The 22,385-nt window shown below is 42.3% G+C and overlaps 1 protein-coding gene across 2 annotated transcripts; it reads left to right on the plus strand.

Annotated features, from left to right (window-relative positions):
• The first annotated feature begins 2,788 nt into the window (after positions 1-2,788).
• Positions 2,789-21,661, plus strand: crlf1a (cytokine receptor-like factor 1a). Of its 2 annotated transcripts, XM_053628338.1 has the most exons (8): positions 2,789-3,275; positions 6,138-6,416; positions 9,439-9,568; positions 10,191-10,360; positions 12,294-12,451; positions 16,676-16,844; positions 19,008-19,189; positions 21,599-21,661. In XM_053628338.1, exons 1-8 carry the CDS (start codon positions 3,179-3,181, stop codon positions 21,620-21,622), a joined length of 1,209 nt encoding a protein of 402 aa, XP_053484313.1. In that variant the 5' UTR covers positions 2,789-3,178; the 3' UTR covers positions 21,623-21,661. The 2 variants fall into 2 exon arrangements, with proteins under 2 accessions (XP_053484313.1, XP_053484312.1); XM_053628337.1 differs by lacking the exon at positions 21,599-21,661 and having other exon boundaries at positions 19,008-19,596.
• The last annotated feature ends 724 nt before the right edge of the window (positions 21,662-22,385 follow it).

Below are 22,385 nucleotides of genomic sequence, written 5' to 3' on the forward strand. Positions count from 1 at the left end.
TTGTGCTTGGCCCATTCAAGGACCTCGAATAGCAACGTTCTTACTTTGGGTAGTAACAGTAAAGGAAGTCTACTCACTCGTTTACCAGACGCGGCTGACACGAGACGAGCGGTAAAACGTAAGCCGAACAAGAGGCTTGTCTGCTACAGATAATGCACCGCATTGTGTCTCGCTGACCCACGGACGAGCTGGCCGCTATGGTTATTGTTTCAGCACACATAAACTTTCACTGGCATGTGAGTCACTAGCCAAGTCGTCCAACTCAGAATACCCGCAGCTGCCATTAGTCAAACTGTGGTCATGACATCTACTGAGGCTAGCGGCTGTGTTTCCACTGATGAACCTGATTTTCATTTAGGCCTTCTCTCTCTCTCTGTCTCTCTCTCTGTCTCGCTCTCTTTTTCATGTTAGATTCTGAACAGACAGACAATCTTTTAGTCCTCATTCACGTATATCTGGTCTGTAATTTTATTAAACCTAATAATTACAAGTGACAAAATAAAAGGTCTATGTCGTCCACAAATAAATGGGACACAGTAAAGGAAAATATTTGACTTTGTATTCCATTTGCATACAATCCATCATGCCTTGTTTTCATTTGCATATTATAGTTCATGGCCCACATTTCTACTTCGTTTATTAGTGATACTGAACATGTTTTTTTTTAAAATGGCATGTAATATGTTTTCCTATTTCCGCAAAAAGTCTTTCTTCCCATGAATTTTAGTGTAATCTACATAACTTAACAATTACAACTGACTGCATAAAAAGACAACCAGATGTCCTCCAGATGAATCTTGAGACGAATCTCCTAATGCTTGTGTGCAACCCGGAGTCTGCGTTGTTTTCATATCCTATTAACTTGTGGTGGGCTACATTAAACAATATCAACTTTTTAAATACGACCTAAGAACGGGCTAATTTCAGGGCACAGAACATCTCGTTTCCGCCTTGTTCTGGATGAAACCTCAAATCACGAACGTGTCTCTACCCTTCGAACTGCTAAGATTGATTAAAAGGTGATAACATCATGGTTTAACTCTAAGGTAAGTTCCAAAAGACAGTAAAATCCCTACACTAAAGTAAAAAATGGTAGGGTGACTGTTTTTCTTTGGCAAATATGACCGAGTCGAATATTTTAGGTTAGCAAAAGTGAACTATGAACTTGGCATGCAGCTTTATGTGGTTTAACTGGTTGCAGTTATGCTTGTTTTAACATCACAGTGCTCTGAATTCAACTGGTTATTAGTTTTGTTTATATTAATTCTAAAAAAAAATTCACACAGGATAAGTGATCGCTGTAAGAATCGCATTCACAATGTACACAAAGATTTAATTTGAGTACAAACTGGAAACAGGTGGAGCTGTGCCACCTCAGGTCGATCCTGAGCTCGAGTTACTGTCCTTTTCTTTCTTTCCAAGTGTGCACATGGGTTTCCTCCGGGTTCTCTGGTTTCCTTCTACCTAGCAAGAACATGCCAGTAGGTGGATCGGCTGCGCTTGGGTGTGAATGAGTCCTGGCTTCCACTGTAACACTGACCAAGATGAAGCACTTACTGAAGATCACGGGTGTCCAAAGTCCATCTCCAGGGCTAAATGTTAACATATCTCTTAGACTGTATATGATATGGTCATTAAGAAATATACTATCAATGAAACAAATCATGGGCAGTGTGAAAAACATTCTGATGATCAGAGGGCAGAGAAACTCAAGCATGAGGAGGCTATCCTGGCACACGGGGTGCTCTGAACATTACTAGAGCTAATAAGTGCCGAGAATGTGTGAATTCTTGAAAGCGGATTTGAAAATGACAAGTTATGATTATGTTAATTTGTCTAATTAGATTTGGTCTCTTAAATAAGGCAGACCACACAGACTTTCGGTGGTTGACAGGGGTCAGCATGGGCATGCTGACTGGTCTGCATCTACGTAGTAAGCTGTGATGAACACCGTGTGTTCTGAAACCTTTACGTCATAGCCAGCATGAACTTTTTCAGCAATTTGTGCGACAGTAGCTCTTCTATGGGCTAATCTTCGCTCCCCACGTGCATCACTGAGACTTCGGTGCCCATGACCCTGTCCCAGCTTTACCGATTGTCCTTTCTTGGATGGCTTTTTGTAGGTACTAACCACTGCATACCAGGAACACCCTACAAGACCTGCCGTTTTGTTAACGCTCTGACCCAGTCGTCTAGCCATCACAATTTGGCACTTGTGAAAATCCTTACACTTGCCCATTTTTCCTGCTTCCAACACATCAACTTCGAGAACCGACTGTTCACATGCTGCGTAATAAATATATCCCACCCCTTCCTTTGAGCGGTCCCACTGGAATGAGATAATCAATGTCATTCGCGCCACCTGTCAGTAGTGTTAATGTGGTGTTATGGCTGATCCACCAGTACATAACTGTTCGACCGGTTTGGATGTAAATACCCTCCAAATAAAGCTGAAATTGAATTACGATGACTCTGATAATACCGTAAATAGTAAATATATTGTAAATATTATCTAGCTATAAGCTGGCCCCCTTTTTGAAGCAAAGGTTTGCGCCCTTCTTGCTGAAGACGAGCCGAAGGAGCCGAGTGTGTACGTCAGTAAGGTAAGCGCAAATGCTGTGACTGTGGTGTGGCAAGTGCTTCACACCCACACAGCTCTGAATCCGGCCGGAAAAAGAATCCCATCAGTCCATGATGGACCTCAGTGAGTTTCCCATGGCCCCCAGAAAACATGCTTTCACTCCAGAAGGTGGGGTGGGATGGACGAGGAGTGAGAAAGACAGCAGGAGTGGGGAGGAGGAGGTGGAGGAGGAGGAGGAGGAGAAGGGGGAGGAGCTTGTGAAGTTCAAGCGCACCGCCCACTGGTGCTCCTACTGGATTCACATAAACTTGGACGCGTCCTGCTTAACGATGACCAAACGGCACGAAGGAGCACGAGAGAGCCATCGTGTCGCGGCAAAGCACGCTGGATAGGCTGGCTTTTTCACCTCCTTCATTATTTATTTAAAATTTTTAACAGAGAGAGATAGAAAGTCCAGACTGCGGTAGAAACACCTCAGAGGAGGGAAGCAGCAGAAGATCGGAGGCGTCCTGTACAAGCTCCCCGAGATATCCAATCCCAGCAAGAGGAATATTAATATCTCTCTAAACTGAAGGAAAGATTACAGAGTTCCAGGGAATGATCATGCGGAGAAGAAGCGCGTCCCGGGACATGATCGTCTTATTGTTTTTCATGCTGCGCGCTCCCGGCGCACATTGCGCGCTCCCTTCCACCCGTGAGTAGGAGTTCGAGATTTTTTTTTTTTTTTTTTGGCGTGTGTGCGTATGCGTATGCGTGTGTATGTGTATGCGTGCATACGTGTGTATGTGTGTGTAAGGACCCTTACTAAACTTATCCTTGCTGAAAAAAGAAAAAAAAAGAAAAGAAAGAAATCCCCAATAGAAACCATCACAGAATTCAAATTCTAATGGTTTCCACTACAAACACCATTACAAACCATCAGCCCAGCATTAGAACCAGTTCATTCATGGTATCTGCTAGACATCAAATAGACACGCCATGAAATAGAAGGCAAGGAACGACCATTAGGGACCATTACAGCTTTCATTCAAACCAATACAGTTCCCATTATACCCATTAAAACCATTATAAATGATATTATATGAGGATTTCTGTTGTTGTTTTTTTTTTCTTTAAGTGTTTGCATGCTGTATCTATACAACAAATCACAAGGAAGGGAGGGGGGGGAGTGAAAAACGCTGACATTTGTGATTTCACATTTGTGCTCAGCATCATTCGGCGTTCTAGCTCTCGTCCTGCGAAATCCACACACGCAATACATCGTTCATGCACTTTGGAGGACAAGGTGGGGGGGTAAAGTGTGTGAGTTCAAGGTCTCAGCAGGTCACTCTAATTCAGCACAACACATTCAGCACACCACATGCTTTATGTGTGTATGTACGTATGTATGTATGTATTCATTGAAATGGCAGTAGAAACCACTTGACGCCACTTGTTTTACTGACGTGTAAATCCTTAACGCTGACTATATTCACTTCTAGTTCATTTGGACAGTCCAGGACTCACAGAAGGTGATTCAGTCGGTGTTGATTTGCGAGCAGCTGGCGTTCAGTGAACACCACAGATGTTGTTTTAACACTTTAACATCAGTTCAGTACCCTAGGTGTTAATTCAAGACCAGGGATTCTGCTGTATAGTTGTTGTGATTTGTTTTTAAACTCCCCTCCCCTACCCTCCCCTATATAGACTCACAAAACGTGTCCATACATAAATAGTTACATACATTTTTGTTGCTGTTGTTGTCGTTTCCCCAATTCCTTTATTCCCGTGATTCAATTTAAAGCGCAGCTATTATGGTTTTGAAACGTGCCTAATTTTGTTTTAAAGCTCTCCTATGATAGATTTAGATGCATCCGAGGTCAAAAACACTTTAACGTGCTCGTAATTTAAACTGCAGCGTTACCTTTATTCCCCTCACTGTCACAAACGACTTGTTAAATGATCCGTCCTAAAGGATTCGTTCTAAACTCCTCCTTTCAGAGAGCATACTCTGCTCTGATTGGTCAGACGTCCCAGTCTGTCGTGATTGGTCTACCGCTGTCAGCGTGAGGGGGGGGTGGGACGACAAGGAAACGCCCACTACCATAACGAGTATCAGCTCCGTCTGTCAGCGAGCAGCCGATGAGGACCAGAAGCGGGGCTTTTTGTTACAAACCTACGTTGGTTTGTACAGGAAGTAAAGTCTGGAATCACTAACGAGTCGTTTCAGCTGTTCTGTTGATTTTTTAAACTTTGCAGACGTTTTTACAGTCGCAAACAGCTCTATAACACACTACATGAAAGGTAATATTTGAAAAAGCATAAAAGGTATGCTTTAAAGTCACGAGAAAGCGAATCCTCCTGAAGAACTCGCCGGCGTTACCCTCTGTTTATTCGAGTCCGGCTGCACTTCGATGTGCGCCACGGGCGTTAATCCAGCTCTCGAGCTGTTAATTCCACACCGCAGCACAGACATAATAATGTCGTTTTCCAGCCGTTTTCACAGGTGTGAAAGCAAAAAAAAAAAAGCCAGAGACTAATTACAGCTAATTAAGCTCGGCTACGTTCACACCCTCGTCGTCAGGTGTGAGATTGAACAGCCCTCGAGAATGTTGCAACACACGTTTTTTTTTTTTTTTTTTTTTTTTTTAAAGCCAGAGTGCTTTTCCACGGGCCTCCGTTTAACATAAACAGACACAAATGCATGTGTAGGCGAAAGACCTTAGGCCTGATCGTATCCTTTTAATGCACCGGTGCTGAAAGCTGAACGCTGAACGCTGAATGACACCGTCAGAGGTAGCTCCCCTTTTTTGCACCCTTCTCAATTGTGCCTAATCCGAGGGATTTAACGAGAGCTGCCGCGTGTTTGCTTTGGTTTAGAACGTTTCCTCGATGTTAACCTCATGGGACCTTTTTTTTCTTTTTCTTTCCTCCCCCTTTCTTTTCTGAAATGACAGCTCGCTTCCTATCTGGACATGGTACTTGCGAGTGATTGCTGAAGTGAGCGAGCGTGTAATTAAAGATTGATAGGGTTAGGGTCATCAGTACATTGTTGCGTATACAGTATGAGATTTGGATTATGTTTCCTGCACTGTGAAAAGTCCAAATTTCCAAATGCTTTACAGCATCAACAATTAGGTTTTAATAGAAAAAATGAATATCCAGAAGATCCAGAGCGGAGAAATGGATCGACGTAATACCTTAGAATTCTCGAATCCGATTGGCCGGATGTTGTTTATGCATTTTTTTTTAAATTTCATAACAGCAGCTCATGAGTACATCGACCGTTTCTCTAGTGACAGATCCTTTATGGAAATTTGTAGGAAGGAAGAAAAAAAACCCCATATAATCGTTGAGGTTTTTCTGTAAGGAGATGCTTCTTTAACATTAAGGAGTCTCCAGTGTCAGCAGGAAGATCGCACTTCCTGGTTCCTCAGGAACACGACAAGCTGTGGTTTGTCAGGCTGCTGAGGGAACGACTGTTTGTAGCTGCTATGATGTACGTAATAATAACGGGACATAACGTGCTTTTTTTGCGGACGCTCTTTGTCCTCTTGTCCTGTATCCATCCTTCCAGCGATGGCCAGCGTGCACCCTCAGGACCCGGCCCTTCGGATCGGCGCCAGCTTGACCGCCACGTGTTCCGTCGGCACCGACCACGGACTGCACGCCGGCTCGCTCTACTGGACGCTAAACGGCCGACGGCTTCCCAGCAACACCTACAGCGTGCTCAGCCCCAGCGTCCTCAGCGTCACGTTGAGCAACCTGAGCGGCTCGCGTCAGCGCTCGGGCGACAACCTGGTGTGTCACAGCGGCGGGGGGCACGTGCTTGCCGGGTCCTGTCTCTACGTGGGCAGTAAGTGTTGTTGCTCTTGATGGCTGAATGCTGACTACGCCTTCCTTGACACTGTTCCAATGAGAAATTGTGGGCGTGGTCTTTAAAAACAAAAAAAAAGTAGCTACACCTAATAGTGGTGTTCTTCTAAAAAGTCACTTTATTCCACATGCTACCTTTTCGAAATGCGAGTACATAATGGCGTATTTATATACGCCAATGACCGCCATTATAGTGACCAGTGACCAAACGGCGCCCTTCGTGAACACAAGTATAGAAACGATGGTCATTGAATCATTCTGGAGGTAACTGTAGGTCGTCGGTTTCTCCTAAAGGAAAGATGTGTCTAAATCAAGATTTCATGATTGTGTCTCTTTGCTTTTCCCGCATGACTGAAAAGCTTTTGTAAATGACACTAGGGAAGCTGTGTCGAGAATGAACTGCAGCAGTTTTGGATGCTAAGAGTTCGGTTTAGCTTCATCGTATCCGTTTTTCCGGACGTTTACTAGGAACAAACATGAACAAAAAAACAAAACAAACGTAGCTCTTATTCGTATACCGACGTGTGACGAATTAAATTAAAAACGGGTGCCAGGTTTTGGTGCCGCTAAGTCATTTTAGAAGGAGACGTTAGAAGGAGACAAATCAATCCCAAGTTCTTCTTCCTGAAACCGACGGGCACGGTCTCTTCCGGGATGACCCCGCCCCCATCGACAAGGACACGAGGGCTCGTTGAACGGAAATGATGTCGATACTCATTTTCGCCTGACATCTTACTAACATACTTTATGTTGTTGTTGTTCTAGGTTGTTGTTTTTTTCCTTTCGTCCGTCGCCTGTTTTTTAATTAAGCGAGTCAAAGAGTTGGAACGTAGCGTGCTTTTGGGTTCTGGTGGGTTTTTTGGGCTGGTTCTGATTGGCCATTGGACTCCTCTTCTATAGCGTCACAGCTGGCAACCCTGAAATGAAACGGACCATCATTTGGGTTGGTCTTTCATTTCTGAAATATCTCTCTCTGATTAGACGTCAAGTAAGTCGAGGTGAGCAGACTGGGGGGCGTGTAATTTTGTAAACCAGTCCAAAATGAATGGAAAAAATAAAAAAAATTCTGTGTTGGGTATAGATTAAAGTGAAACAAAGCGGCACATCAGGAAAGAGCAGTGGTGTTTGGTCATAAAAACCTATGACGCTATGGCTAGTAGGAACAAGTCAAAATGACTAGGCATAGTTTTATCTTGCCTTCTAATTCACATGCCATGATTTACTGCCACTAGACATTTCATAATAATGACATGAATGGGAAAAACCTTTTAAGAGACTGAATAGAGCTGCGCAGTACATCGTTTATTACAGGATATCGTTTGAAGTAACCGTGAACGGCTGGATCTTTAATGTACGCTGAGACGCTTCGCGATGACGATGTGTAGCAGTACGGTTGAGGGCAAACGTTTGCACCATTCATGGTTTTTCGAATGGAAAAAAACTTGAGTCTTTGGTTTACAGTCCAATGGAATGTCGGTGCATCTTGCAGCATTGTAACAGTGATCTTTTTTTCCCCACTCTTTAATCACACTATTAATATCTTAACCAACATACACGATTTGGTCATTTACACAATGCGACTGGAAATCTGTGAAATCGGCGAATGGGAAATTAATTCTTCCTAAGGGGCGTGCAAACTTTTGCACCCAACTGAATTAATGATAATGAGTGTTTATTAGTCACATATTCATTATGGTACAGTGAAATCCTTTCCTCGCGTATCCCAGCATGTTAGGAACAATAATGGGGTCAGAGCACAGGGTCAGCCATGAGGGCCTTGCTCAAGTGCCCACCAGTGGCAGCTTGGCCGTGCTGGGGTTTGAACCCCCGACCTTCCAGTCAGTAACCCAGAGCCTTAAACGTCAAGCCACCACTGCATTAAGGTTTGAGAAGCGGTCGGATTTGACGTCCGTCTCGAAAGAGTGTTATTAACGGCGTTAGCTTGGATGGCGGACGCTTTTTAAGTAGTGTAAGATGCACAAACAATTGGCACAGCTGTAGCCTTTTAAAATCAGGCACGTCGCATGAAACAATCATTACTGGTTAGTGTTATTATCTTCCAGCTGTGGACGGTTACTGTTCCCGACAAATCGCGTCAGGAAAAATAAAATGTCAAAATTTCCAGCGTCCTAGACGTTCGATGTTTGTTTTTATTATTTCAATAAAGCCTTGGAACTTCAAATAGGAACTCCCCCCACCCTTTTTTTTTCAAAAATGCTCAGTTTATTTAAGCCCGTTAAGTTAAGTCAGACCTCTGGTGAGTGCAGTTGTTGTCTTAAACTGTTTCAAAGCTTTCCATCCACCCTTCTGCGAGTTCGAGACCCGTTCTTGTGTGTGTGAGAGAATAACGGCCATTCTTTTGGCACCTGTGAGGTCCGTTCCAGCCGGTCGGTGTCTCCGACTGAGCAAATGTACTGAGCGGAACGTGTCCAGGAAAGACGGAGCGGTCGACGATATGGAAAATTACTGGCCAGGGCCGTCCTCTCAGACCGTCAAGCGCAGGACGAGACGAAGTGTGTACGTGTGTTGAAGTGCTGAGCTCCGAGGTCTCGTCCGCTGTGTTTTTTAGCCTTAATCAGCCTCTGACACTTCCACCGCCTGCCTTTTGTTCTCAGTTGAATGGAATCTTGGCGCCTTTCCCGAACTTAATCGAGGATGGCAGCTGAAAACGCTCATCCGCTGTTGAAAATATTTAAGCCGGGCCATTATTTTCAGGGCTCTTGATGAAGATCTGCTTTTTTCATCTCCTACTTCTTCTTCGTCTTCTTCTTCTTCTTCTTCTTCTTCTTAATGAAACATATCTGGTTCTAACGTTTGCGGACACAGATTAGGATCTGTTGTTCGGCTTTGATGGAACGTCAGCTCGTCCTAGACGTCGCGAGACATCATCTGTGTTTGGATAAAACGGATTTGTTTTGATTTGTATGGTCTGGACGAATATTGCTGGATGAAATTGTAAAGCTTTTTTTTGTTTGTTTGTTTGTTTGTTTTGTTTCCTCCAGTGCCGCCTGAGAAACCGGTGAACCTTACGTGCTGGTCGAGAAACACAAAAGATCTCACCTGCAAATGGGCTCCTGGGGGTCAGGGAGAGACCTTCATCAAGACCAAATACACTCTCAAGTACAAGCTGAAGTAAGTGCGCACATCACACACACACACATACGCACACATGACTTGGCACGTCTATAAAAGGATTTTAATTTGTTGATGTTGTAGATTATCTTTATCTTTATATATTTAGTCTGGGATTTGAACTCGCAACCTTCCAGCCAGTCGCACAGAACCGTTTATTATTAGCCCTTTTTTCATAATTTTTTTTTCATGAAATATTCTTTTTAGCCCGAGGGCGTTTTGTGGGTGTTTGAGAAGCTCTCAGACCGGATCTGCACTAATCCTTTTGATGAGCAAAAAGAGTTTATTCAAAAGCGAAGAAAAGAATGCAGCAGGCACTTATTCACGCCGCGATTCTGCAGGATGCTGCACGCTTTGCATACGTTTTCATTGAGCCAGAAATAATTCGCTCAAGTTGTGACAAATCGTGTCAGCCATACAGTATGTATAGACACTCTTTTATTGGTTGGTGGTTAGAAAATGGTGGTTGGATTTATTTATTTATTTATTTATTTATTATTTTTTTTATCTTCCAAATCTCAATGGGCTCTGGATGAACTGAGGAGAAACCCAAATCTCAAAAACCAAGATAATACCGAGTGTGTTATGAAGAATAACCTGGCGCTGTTGTGGTTTTGTGCAGGTGGTACGGCCAGGAGAAAGAGTGCGACGACTACAGCGGCGGGCAGCCGTACACGTGCTACATCCCACGCGACCTCGCCCTCTTCACGCCCTATGAGATATGGGTGGAGGCCTCCAACCAGCTCGGGAGCGCCACCTCAGACGTCATCAACCTAGATATCCTGGACGTGGGTGAGTGTGTTAGTGCACGAGTGTTTTGTGTGCGACCTCTGACCCCATTCCATATGTCACTCGGGGTGACAGGAGAGGGGGGAAAAAAACAACAAAAAAAAAAGAAGAGCGCTGGGTGGGGTGGGTGGAGTGCGTGACGAATTGCCACGCTCTTATACCCGTTCCTTTGATGGTGTCATCGACCCCAGGTTTCTGTTTGCGAGTTGTTTTCGTGTGTGAGAACGGAAGTTTACGAGGCTCGCGGTAATCTGAATGGCTCAGCGTGCCTTGGGCTACGTTTAAATGGCAACGCAACATTAAAGGAAGTCTGTAAAATGCCTCCGTTGCATGTTATTATCTTTGATCGCTGACCTTCTCCTGACTTCCTGACGAATGGAAATTTCGAATATCAGAATCAGACCTCTGAGCAGCGGTAGCGAGGGGTAGTAGAGTCGAGTGCAGCTGCGGTATCCTGTCTCGTTTTTTTTGTTTAAAAAAACCCCAAAACCGTGATTAAAAAAAACAAAACAAAAAAACCCCACACAAAACAGTTTGGAAAATATTAGTCCCCCACGTTAACGTGTGCTTGTCTCACACCTGGAAAACAGGGGCATGTTTAGAGGTGAGCAACAGCTGGAAGATGAAGAGGTGGGTGTTGTACTAGTGATACCAGAAGCATGACGCACTCGTCACACCCAAACGCCTCCACTTTGCTACACAATTGAAGGCTTCTTCAGTGTTTTTTTCATGATGTTATCAGCAACGTCCTGTGCGCAGTCTAGGAGCAAATCCCAGAAGGAAATGTGAAGTAGACTGTATACTGCATATGATATGTGTTCATGCTGTCATAATAATCAAATGAAAATTAAAGTTCAATACAGTACGAAGGTAAGTTGGAGGAAAAACCAACACGAAGTGTCTTAAGCCATATATCCGGATAGTCTTCTATGTACCTTGGCGTAGATTCTCTGGAACGACACGCCATTCTTCCAAAAGGTTATTCCCTCCATCAGTGTTTTTAACCCATGGTGGTTGAGAGCGCTGCCACTGTCTTAACTCGGCGCTCTGAAATCTCCCATAAGTATTCAATTAGGTTGAGACGTGGTGATGAAGTGTGAAGCCAATAACATCTGATTTACATCATTTTCGTCCTCATCGACCCATCGTTCGTCTGCAGAAATGAGTGGCCGTGCTGCTAGCAAAACAAATGTTCCCATGGCACCGTGGCACAACCGCCAATTTGTTTATTTTTTTCTCCTTTAATTGGTCACCCATACGTGATGGCCTCATAGAATGTGTTCAGATTGCTTATGTAAGGAATAAAACACGATGGCGCATGAAATCACAGCCGGGTGGACCGTTGTCTCCAAGACAAGTCTCTTTCTTTCAGCTCTTTCAACTGTAAAGAATTACAGACACCAGAGACTCCTTCCATAAATGTTACGTTAAAAAAATAAGCAGCCAGGTAGAGGGAATTTCACTATCTCGACGATGATACATTTTTTTTTCTTTGTTATATTTATTAATAGCCTTAGATTTTCTAGCTCAGTGGTCACCAAGAACTGTTCCTGGAGATCTACCTTCCTGCAGGTTTCATCTCCAAAAAAAATACTTCTTAAGACATTGATTAAATGGTCAGGTGGGCACGATTACAGCTGGAGCTCAACTCTCTAGGACCACTGTTCTAGATCGTTCTCCATACAAGTCCCTGTAAATGATCTGTTACTGCGGAAATGAAATGAAACCTGTGCTTTGAATTACAACCGGTCGTACTGACCGAGCTACTGGGATAGAAGATAAACCAGCTCCTTCTGACCAATCGGATTCGAGAATAGAATATATGACTCGCCTCGATGGTCCTTTTGGTTAAAATCAAGCTTTCAGAGTGACAGAATGCGTGTATAGTATAGTTTCTCTTTAGCCATACCAAACGTTCTTCTCTTCTTCCATCCAGTGACGACGGATCCTCCGGCCGATGTGCATGTGAGCCGCGTGGGCGATCTGGACGATCAGCTGACCGTACGCTGGGGAACTCCGCCTGCCCTCAAAGACTATCTCTTCCAGGCCAAGTACCAGATTCGCTACAGGCTTGAAGACAGCACCGATTGGAAGGTAGCGCTGTGAAATCCGTCTGTCGTTTGAACCTTTTTAAAAAAAATTAAACTCTTCACCTGATCCAGCCGTCTAGCTCGAACCCGGTTGCCGAGTTCATCTGATGATTGACGGCGCCGTTCATTTGATGGCTGATCGATTTTCACGGGAGTATTTTTATTAGCGCAGCCGAGGTTTATTTTAGAGGTCGCCGAATAGCTGCGGATGCCTCTGGCTTTTGCAATAGCAGGAACCCTGCCATGAGGGAGTTAAGAGATTTAAGGGTATTTTTACAGGATCTTGAGCAGACACCTAGCAGAGTGATTCACGACGATATCAGATTTGTGCACGAGGGCTTAGATTTATTAGGTAGAAACCGGATCTCTTGGCGCTTTAATAGTTTAACTAACGCTGCTTTAGTGTTTCGAGTCAAGAGATTCATCATTCACCCTGACTCGTGTAGCTTCCGTAAGAAAACGAGGCTCTGACAGACCACCTCATTCCTCGAAGGATGTTTGGCTTTCCAAGTCAACTTCCCGGCTTTCCGGTTAGCATTTCAGCCATAGTACACTAGATTTCAGTCATTGTTGAAATACTACCACCACCAGATTTTACAGATCTGATAGAAGTGGGATTACATTGGATAACCGTTTGTTTTAAAAACGTTCTGCCCCACATCAAGAGGTGTAGCAACGCTAATCTCTCACATCTGAACGAAACACACATGCTTACCATCAGCTTCACAATGAATCATGACTTTATTCTGGCACCTTGGTATGTGAAACCTTCCCTAAGGGTGATAGGAATATCCTAGGTTAAAGTTACCAAGGTTCCATTATCCAGGGAAATGAGGAAAGATTTATTGCTGTGCACCTTGTAAAAACGTCGTTGCTTGTGCCAGGAATGGGCTATAAATGGAAAATAACCACATAAAAGTTAAGGGGGGCGGGGGGCGGGGGGAGGCGTCATTAGTTGACATGAAAGAGTTCATTTCACCCAAGACGCTGACGAGTGATCAACCAGATTGTATGATTTGTTTGCTCTATGCTAATTGTCACCGTCATGCTAATTGTCGTTAGTAGCAATGGTAGCGTTCTCTATCAGGATTCTTTTGAATGTTGTTGGCTTTGTATTATAGGATCGAGCCAGAGAGCTTTGTTTTTCAGCTGTAGCTCAGCAGTTAAGAATCTGTGAACAGATTTTGTGAGAATAAATCCCAGACCTACCGGAGAACCTCTACTGGGCTTTTAAATGACAAACCTCTTTAACCCCTTAAATGCTCAGCTGTGCTTTGGATATACGTGTGATTATTCTAAATGAATACATGTCAATAACTTCTAAATGTACGTGAATTTGGACACACTCCTTCATGTTCCCGTATCCCAAACAGCCTTCTGTGACTGTTAACCAAAATGGAATGATTTCCATATTCTCGAAATGTAGTTAAACCTGTCAAAAATGTTACCACATCATTCCATAATAGATCAACCAAAACGTTACCGCTAACTGTAGCCGAGTTAGCTATTCGTTTGCTTTACTCCTACATGTATACTAGGAAGTGAAAAGTTACTTGTGTCGCCTGTAGTTGGTTTCTTGTGAGTGTGTCGAGACTCTACTCTTGTCGATTATTGTTGTTCGATTACGTTACACGCTAAGCTTTGTCCGCTACGTTCTCCATACATTTAACAAGAGGTCGTATATGAGTATAATATTCTAATTATACCAATTGTGGGTAGGAACTAAAGTTGAAACTTGTTGGAACTAGGACTGGTCTGAGTAATTATTAGAGCTAATTGTTTGGATTTGTTCCTTTATCTTGTCGTACAACATGCGCGTCGAGTTAAGAAATCGAAATGTTATGCCAAATTCTTTTTGTTATTGCTATACACATTTGGGTTTGGGGTTACAAGATGAACATGAGACGATAGGTGAGAATTTCAGCTTCCATTTCCTGATTTTTTATATCTAAAAAAAACCCACATATGTTTGAACCCAGCCATTTTTCGAGTGATCAGAAGTATTGGAACATGTGACTATAAGGTGTTTCTTGTTGCCCAGGTGTGCCCTGTCGGATTGATTGTTTAAATGAGTAATAGCTCTTGGTTTGAGCCCTGGGTTTTGCCTGTGAAGCCTGTATTTTGTTGTTAAAAAGGATAAACCAACATGAAGACCAGAGCGCTGCCTATGGGAGAAAAAAGCAAGCCATTTTGAAGCTGAGGGGAAAATCGGAGTCATTGCGAGCAATATATATGCAACCAGACATTAAGTGTTATTTACTTATTTAAGACTATCTGTTCTTACGGAAGGTGCCATGTTCAAAGCTGTTTAACACGTCTAACGATAATGTTAACGAGTCTTTATTGGGCACATATACATTACAGTGAAATTGTTTTCTTCGCATACCCCAGCATGCCAGGTTCAGAGTCAGGTACGATGCAGCACCCCTGAAGCAGAGAAGGTTAAGGGTCTTGCTCAAGGGCCCAGCAGCTGCAGCTTGGCAGTGCCAGGGTTTGAACCCCCGACCACCCCGTCAGCAACCCAGAGCATTAACCGCTAAGCCACCACTGCCCCAGACACCACTGCTCCCTAGATGTAGATGTAAATATCAGAAAACGAACGCGGAAGAAATTCCGATCTGTCGTCTCATATTCATCTTTTGATCGCAAACCCAAAAGTCTTCAGTGTATAGCAAAAAACAAACGAATTGGCCTCGCAGTTGCAATACTTTCGGAGCTGACTGTACAGTATATAATTATAATTGGTTCATTTTTTTGTATTTTTATTTTATTTTTTTAAATATATTTATTTTATTTTATTTATTTTATTTTATTTTATTTTATTTTATTTTATTTTATTTTATTTTTATTTATTTATTTATTTATTTATTTATTTATTTATTTATTTATTTATTTATTTATTTATTTATTTATTTTCAGTCCTGGAGATTTGATACTTCACTAATCTGGCAAACTCCTTCACCAAAGGAAATGTGATGTGATGTCAAAAAGATATGAGAAGCCTCTGACTTGACTTTGGGCTCTGGAGGCCCACATCGCTGCGCAAGCTAGTTTATTTTCCTGCTCCCGTACACCTGACTCAATTCCTAATGGCTTTAATCGTTAACTGGTGCCGGCCCATGATCCCAAAATCTGAAGAACTGCTTCTTCGGTGCCTGTCTAAGTTCTCGCTTCTACGGATAGTCGGGAATGTCCTTTCCGACAACAGCCGGAACAGGTTTCCAGTCCTCGTGTCGTCATGTTACACTGCCTTGAAATAAGCTTTCACCATTCTTCGTGTTCTTCATATGGTTTCAATCAGCAGGCAGGTTCTCTCTGGAGCAGGCCAGAGAGGTTGGGTTACACATAACACAACATATCGTCGATTTATTTTATTTATTCATCACTCTGACAGGGTATCTGACTGTTCCCGAAATATGAGCGATTAATAAGTGTTCATTTCCTTTCGCTTCTTCTCCAGCATGTTGTCCCGTCGTCCTCCCAGCTACACTGCAACCTAGCGAGTCTGTTACCATTCAAGTATTCAATTGTAATGATGGCCCTGTGACGAATTGGAGCGTGGAACGAACTGTTTGATCATGTTGGTTGTGGCGTTCTTGAATGTTTGTTGCTTTTGTAAAAGGGAAGGGAGACGGCGGACATGGGCCGAATCAGGCCGGTCGCGGTTGTAAATAATTACATGGGGCCCCGGTGCTTATTATCCCACTCGGAGGCATAGGACATTCCTGCGTTTGAAACTCGTCCGTCCTCTCAAATATGCAGTATTTAGAAAGAACATTAGAGGAGAACGTAGGATCTTGGCTTGGCTTGGGTTTCGGCCGCCGCTTGTAAGCTGTTGGTGCCGTCTTCACCCGTCCAATTACTCAGTCTGTAATAAGTAATAGACAACAGATTTCCTCTCGGGGCGAAGTAGGCGTGCACGGTGAAGAACAGCATGAAGCGTGTGTTTGACTGTATCATTTACTGTCTCATGCTGACGTGTGTGTGTGTGTGTGTGTGTGTGTATGTGTTGGCTTCTTTCGAGGATACATGTCAGATCCTCTCTCCGAGAGATTATTGTCTCCTGCTTAACACACGAGCCTGTGCCAGCTTGCTTTGTGGATTCTAGCATGAATGGTCTGGTTTTTAGGAACGTAAACAGGCCCTATCAGTCAAGTGTGTGTGTGTGTGTGTGTGTGTCTAGGTCTTTGATGTGACGTTTTTTGTTTGGGTTTCTCTCTCGCTGTAGGTGGTGGATGACATGGGGAACCAGACGTCTTGCAGGTTGGCAGGGCTCAGGCCGGGGACCGTTTACTTCGTCCAGGTGCGATGTAACCCAGTCGGCATCCTGGGATCGAGGAAGGCAGGCATCTGGAGCGACTGGAGTCATCCGACGGCAGCGTCCACGCCACACAGCGGTGAGATTCGTTGGCTAGAATTGCTGCACAGACATTTTAAAAATATGCTACATGTTAACAATAACATGTATAACATATAGAAGACTGTAGTAAATTAGTAGAGAATTTATTTATAAAGCTGGAAGACTTTATAAAGGAGGCACTCTTTCACCCTTTAGTCGTCGTTTTGCCATTTATGGAATTTTGTGGGCATCACTCAGTGCAAATCAGCCATCGTGATGCCCAGTTGCCATTTACGCACATGCACATTAGTATGAAGAAAATTAGGGTTTTACTCAAATGTTCATAAATCCGCCCGGAATTTTTAGCTTGGTTTGTCTTGTGAAAACATTCACACGCAACTTTACTAATTGATAATTGAGACCCGATATCAGGTGATACCTCGGGCGTTGGGTATGAAGACGAGACTTTCTTCAAATTGACGAAAATTGAGACAAACTGTGCTGTGGATTCCAATTATCATGACTAGAAACCTCTAGTGGACGAGGAGAAATATTTGCACGTGCTGGTAATCAACAAGCCAAAAAAAAAGACATAATGAGAAGGAAAAAAGGATGGCTAGCAGACACAACGTGATCTCTGCAGAGGAAAATGGCAAAAAATAAAAGCAGCGGCAGGATTGAGACACCATCCGTCCTTCATCACATCGCCACATATTGTACGTGTCCTGCAAGTCCGTTGCTTAATGGGATACACATTCGAGACAGTGCTAAATCCAGCAGCTAAAAAACCATCGCAGCACATGAAACAGATTACACGTCCCACACATCTCTTCCCACTTTGCGGCTCGCCAAAAAGTGGCCGCAGGGAGCATTTGATACATTTGTTTCGAAAGACTGTTTTCTGAAGATTAACAGATTAGCTCCCCACCACGTTCCGCCGCTTCCTGTAACTCGCATGCCGCATCTGGAGCGACCGAAGTTGCTATTTATTTAAAGTAGAGCTGAATTTATTTTTTTTTGCGCCATCCCGTGTCTCGTTATGCGGCATAAAACTGAAAGAGAGAGGTGATTCGGGACACGATCAGCGCTCGTCCCTTGGGTTTTAGACTGCGAAGCCGGTGTTAAAAATCTCAGTGACGGGTGCTTATTTGTGTTTACGGTGACTCAAACGATAAGGCACGTGGATTGCAGGGCAACAGTATTGTGTTACAGCGTGCGCAGTAGTTGTGGTGGGTGTTTGGGCAAACTGTGTAACCAAACGAATCAATCTTGAGTCAGCGAACAGACTCACGAAGCTAAAAGTTAACCTGTTTTATCAAAACGTTCAGTTTGTTTTATGCTGTAGAGAGAAGCCTCATGGGAGGTGTTTAACAATTCCAGTGATCTACCCCACAGCTATGTCTCCTATCGCTTGGGTTAGTGTTGGCTGTATGTTTTCCGTACCCACTGCCTGCAGTTACGGTCATTATCTCATTAAGGCCCAGGTTTACTTCACTCCCTGCTGCGATTATTCGGCAGTATTTCCATAGCCTCTGAGACTCGCGCATCATTTTTGGATTTTTGCTGCAGTCGGGGCAAGGTTTGAAAATTTTCCGGACCCAAACGATCATTGTCCATCATCCAACTCCTATCAGGGCCTGGCAGAACAGCTCGCTATCCTGCTGGGAAAGTTCAACAATTCACGTAGATTTATGAATTTTTATTTTGTGCACATTGCTACAAAAACACATCAAAGCCAATTTTTAGGATGGCAGAATATGGCGAGAATAGCGAAAAAACTGGAATTATGCACACTTATTTGAGAAATATCTGTTTGGGAAACGAAAGGAAGTAGAACACGCTTAAATTATAACTCTTTATAGAAGAGCACACTTTGTCCATCAAGTAGACTTTGCACCACGAACATTTCCCAGCACTTAAACCCATCATCAAGTGTAATGCCGAGTGCAGTGTTCTTTGGTTTGTCCTGCTGGAACCCTACAACAAAATAGGTTCAAAGTAGACCCCATTTGAAGATCTAGACCAGTTAACCATCCAAACTTCTGAGGAAGAGTTTATTAAGTGGAACATGGCTCCTGGTGTTCAAGGATTCAATAAGTACTCTTGCTCAATTTAGATCTTGTCTGTTTTTTACAATGAATCAGAATAAAGAGTACAGGCACAGTTGGGCATCCGTATGTTAATCCACATGAACATTTTCGTATCATTTTCTGCTCTTCAGAGCGCTCAATGGCAGGTTCGTGCGACTCCAAAGCAGCGCGGCAGAACTCGACACTGCGTCAGGACCTGAAGCAGTTCTTCAGCTGGGTGCGCAAGCGTGTTTCCGACTGCAGTGCCATGAGCATCAAACAGTACGACCAGTGGCGCGTCTGGCTGCAGAAGTCTCACAAAACCCGAAACCAGGTATGCATGTGGCTCGGTTCCTTACTTTAGCGTCATCCTAAACACATTTACATCCAAATCCTGGTGGTGAAATGAATCAAATATGTTTTAAACAAACAGAATATTCAGACAAAAGAGTACAGACAGATTACTCAAAAACCAAACAGAAAATATAGACAAAACAATAAGTGCAGGGAAAATATTGTGACAACAATAATTAGAGGCAAAATAATCAGATGAAACAAAAACTACAGACAAAATACTTAAACAAGAAAATAAATACAGACAAAAAAAATCCATACTGACAACATATTCAGACAAAATAATAAAATAAAATTATAAGCATACGAACAATTTACAAAACAATAATAAACAGACCAAGTTTTGAGACAAAACAAAAAGTACAGACAAAATATTTAAACAAGAAATTAAATACAGACAATGTTTTTAAAATATATATATATATATATATATATATATATATATATATAGACAAAATATTCAAGCAAAACAATCCATACTGGCAACATATTCAGACAAAATAATAATATAATAAGCATGCAAACAATTTAAAAAACAATAGTAAACAGTTTTCAGACAAAATAACAGATACAGACAAAATACTGAAACAAGAAAATAAATAGACATAGTATTTTTTAAAAAAACAATAAGTATAGACAAAATACTCAAACAAAACCATCTATACGGACAAGTTATTCAGACAAAATAATAACATAATCAGCAGAAAAAAAATAAGCATGCAAATATACAAAACAACAATTAAAGGCAAAATATTCAGACAAAATACTCAAAGAAAACAACTCGTATTGACAAAATATTCAAATATAGTAAACATAATAATAATAATAATGTTCATACAAATATACAAAACAATTACGAAATGACAAAATGATAATGATACAATATTCAGACAAAACAATAGATGCAGACAAAATTCTTAATAATAAATAATAATACAATGCTTAAACAAAAATGTGACAAAACAATCCTTCTGACAAAATAATAAGCACAGACAAAACATTCAGAAAAAAAAATAGATGGAAAAGACAGAGTAATAAAACAAACCAATTCGTAGAGACAAACTACTCAGGCAAAACAATAAATACAGACAACATATTCAATAATATACATGCTTAATAAATATTCAAGTAAGAAAGCAGACATTCATGCTGTCTAGACTTTTTTTTCTTTCTGTTAATACTGGATAGAGTACATGACCAAATAAATAAACGATGGACAGTAGTGTCTGAATATTAGAACCAGGTGTGTGTTAATCAAACTCCGCAGAGCCGGAGACGGGCAGCCGAGTATTCCACATTTACAGCTAGAAAATCGGGGTCAATTTTAAATTGTCCCGAGGTCTGATGACTGATTAAGTCCAGTTTGTTTCCAGCCACTTCAGCTTAACTCGTACGGATGAGCGTGCGACTACTGATTATTTAACCGCCGTCTTGGCCTTTTTTTTTTGTTTTTGATCTTTCAAATAATTGGACCCAGCTCTAATAAAGTGAGTGTTGGAAGAAAACCTTGGTGTGTGTCCAGTTTTCTGTAATTTATTTAGTCAAGGACAGGAAAAGGGAATATTGTAGAAGCTCACCATATGATATTTGGTCATATCAGTCAACCCTAATTCAGAAATTAATAATTTTTAGGAGTGAACACATTATTATTATTATTATTATTATTATTATTATTATTATTATTAGTTGTAGTTGTTGTAGTACTACTAGTAGTAATTTGATCCCCAAGCGAGTTGAATGTCTAGACAGATTAAAGTGAGGGACAATGTCTGCTTTACATTTTTATGACTAAATTGTTTACAGAAGTGTCAGCTATTTGGATTTTGCGCAAAAAATCAAGGCGCTCTGTTTAACTCACTTCTGAACAAGACCCCATCTGCAGTCTGCACTACTATTTGTCTCTTTTACGATTCTGTGGTAATTCTTTGTTTGGTAATGGCAAGGGTTGTTTCGCAACGGGTCTGGGCTCAAGTGCACGCAAAGAACATGACCGACAGATCATTAGACACTTTTCCTGAACCACCCCCCCTTCCCTCCCAATCCCACCCCTCCATGTGCGCTGTGGTCTCTCTGCTCTGTGCAAGGACACATGCTAAACGTTTGTCCGTGCGACCGGGGAACTTTTGAACCGGGATGACTGCCTCTAATCTTCCAGCGCAGCATGAAGTTTTCCAGAACCTTTGAGCAATTATACCACCCAAATGCAAAGCCTTTAAAAGCAGCCTTGTGATTTAAAATGTAGCTTGACCCCCCCAACCCCCAGAGTATTTTGATCAGTGCATTCTTTTTCGAGTGAGCCCCCTAATCAGTCGGGCGCGAACGCGTGCTTCCGCGTCTCACTAAACACGATTGACTCATCAGTGATTCTGCTCTGCTGTGCTCTTTTCAGGTTCTTCAAGGAGATAAATCGTAGCAACATCAACCCCCTGGCTGCTGGAACATTGGACAAGATGGGGGATTAGGGGGTGGGAGGGGTGGATGGGGGCAGCTAGCTTTCTTTTTCGTGCCACGCTAGCTGTTAATCCTGCTGCAGAAAGACTTGAGAAGGAACAACCTGAGATTTCAAATCCACTGGACACTTCATTAAAAAAAGTGCCTTTTTGTTTGGTCCGGACAGGAAACCAGCCTTTTTTTTTTTAATGTTTGATTGATACCCATGACAGATATGGACGATATCTTGGGCTGGGATTTGCACATTTTGTTCCGAGGATGACGTCACACGACATTTCGTGCATTTCATTTCTGTGATATTATTACATAACAGAAGGCTGCAATATGCAAATGACCCCCTTTAACCAGTGCCTTAATGTTTCATGATGTGCTGTTGTGTGCTAAACACTCCAGATTTGGATGTTCCAACCTCCCCCCCGAGTAGCATAGGCCAAATCCTAATACATATCAACATATTAACGAGCAGAATATGTCCGAATACATTCTTTTTTGTGTTCGTTTTTGCTAGAATCATCTTCATGAGTGTCCACTCTAACCAAAGATACCTGTATACTAGGTGTGGGTGATATAGCAGGAATATTACATCATGATATTTAAAGATTTTTTTTGACACTACTCTCTAAACTGTACCATTCATAAAGCTTTTACTTTTTTAAAGGGTAATTATGGTTCAATTATTTACCTTAAGGTACACTTTATCCATATTTCCAGCTGAAAGATGCATA

Source organism: Ictalurus furcatus, chromosome 7, assembly GCF_023375685.1.
Source record: "Ictalurus furcatus strain D&B chromosome 7, Billie_1.0, whole genome shotgun sequence".
Taxonomy (NCBI): Eukaryota; Metazoa; Chordata; class Actinopteri; order Siluriformes; family Ictaluridae; genus Ictalurus; species Ictalurus furcatus.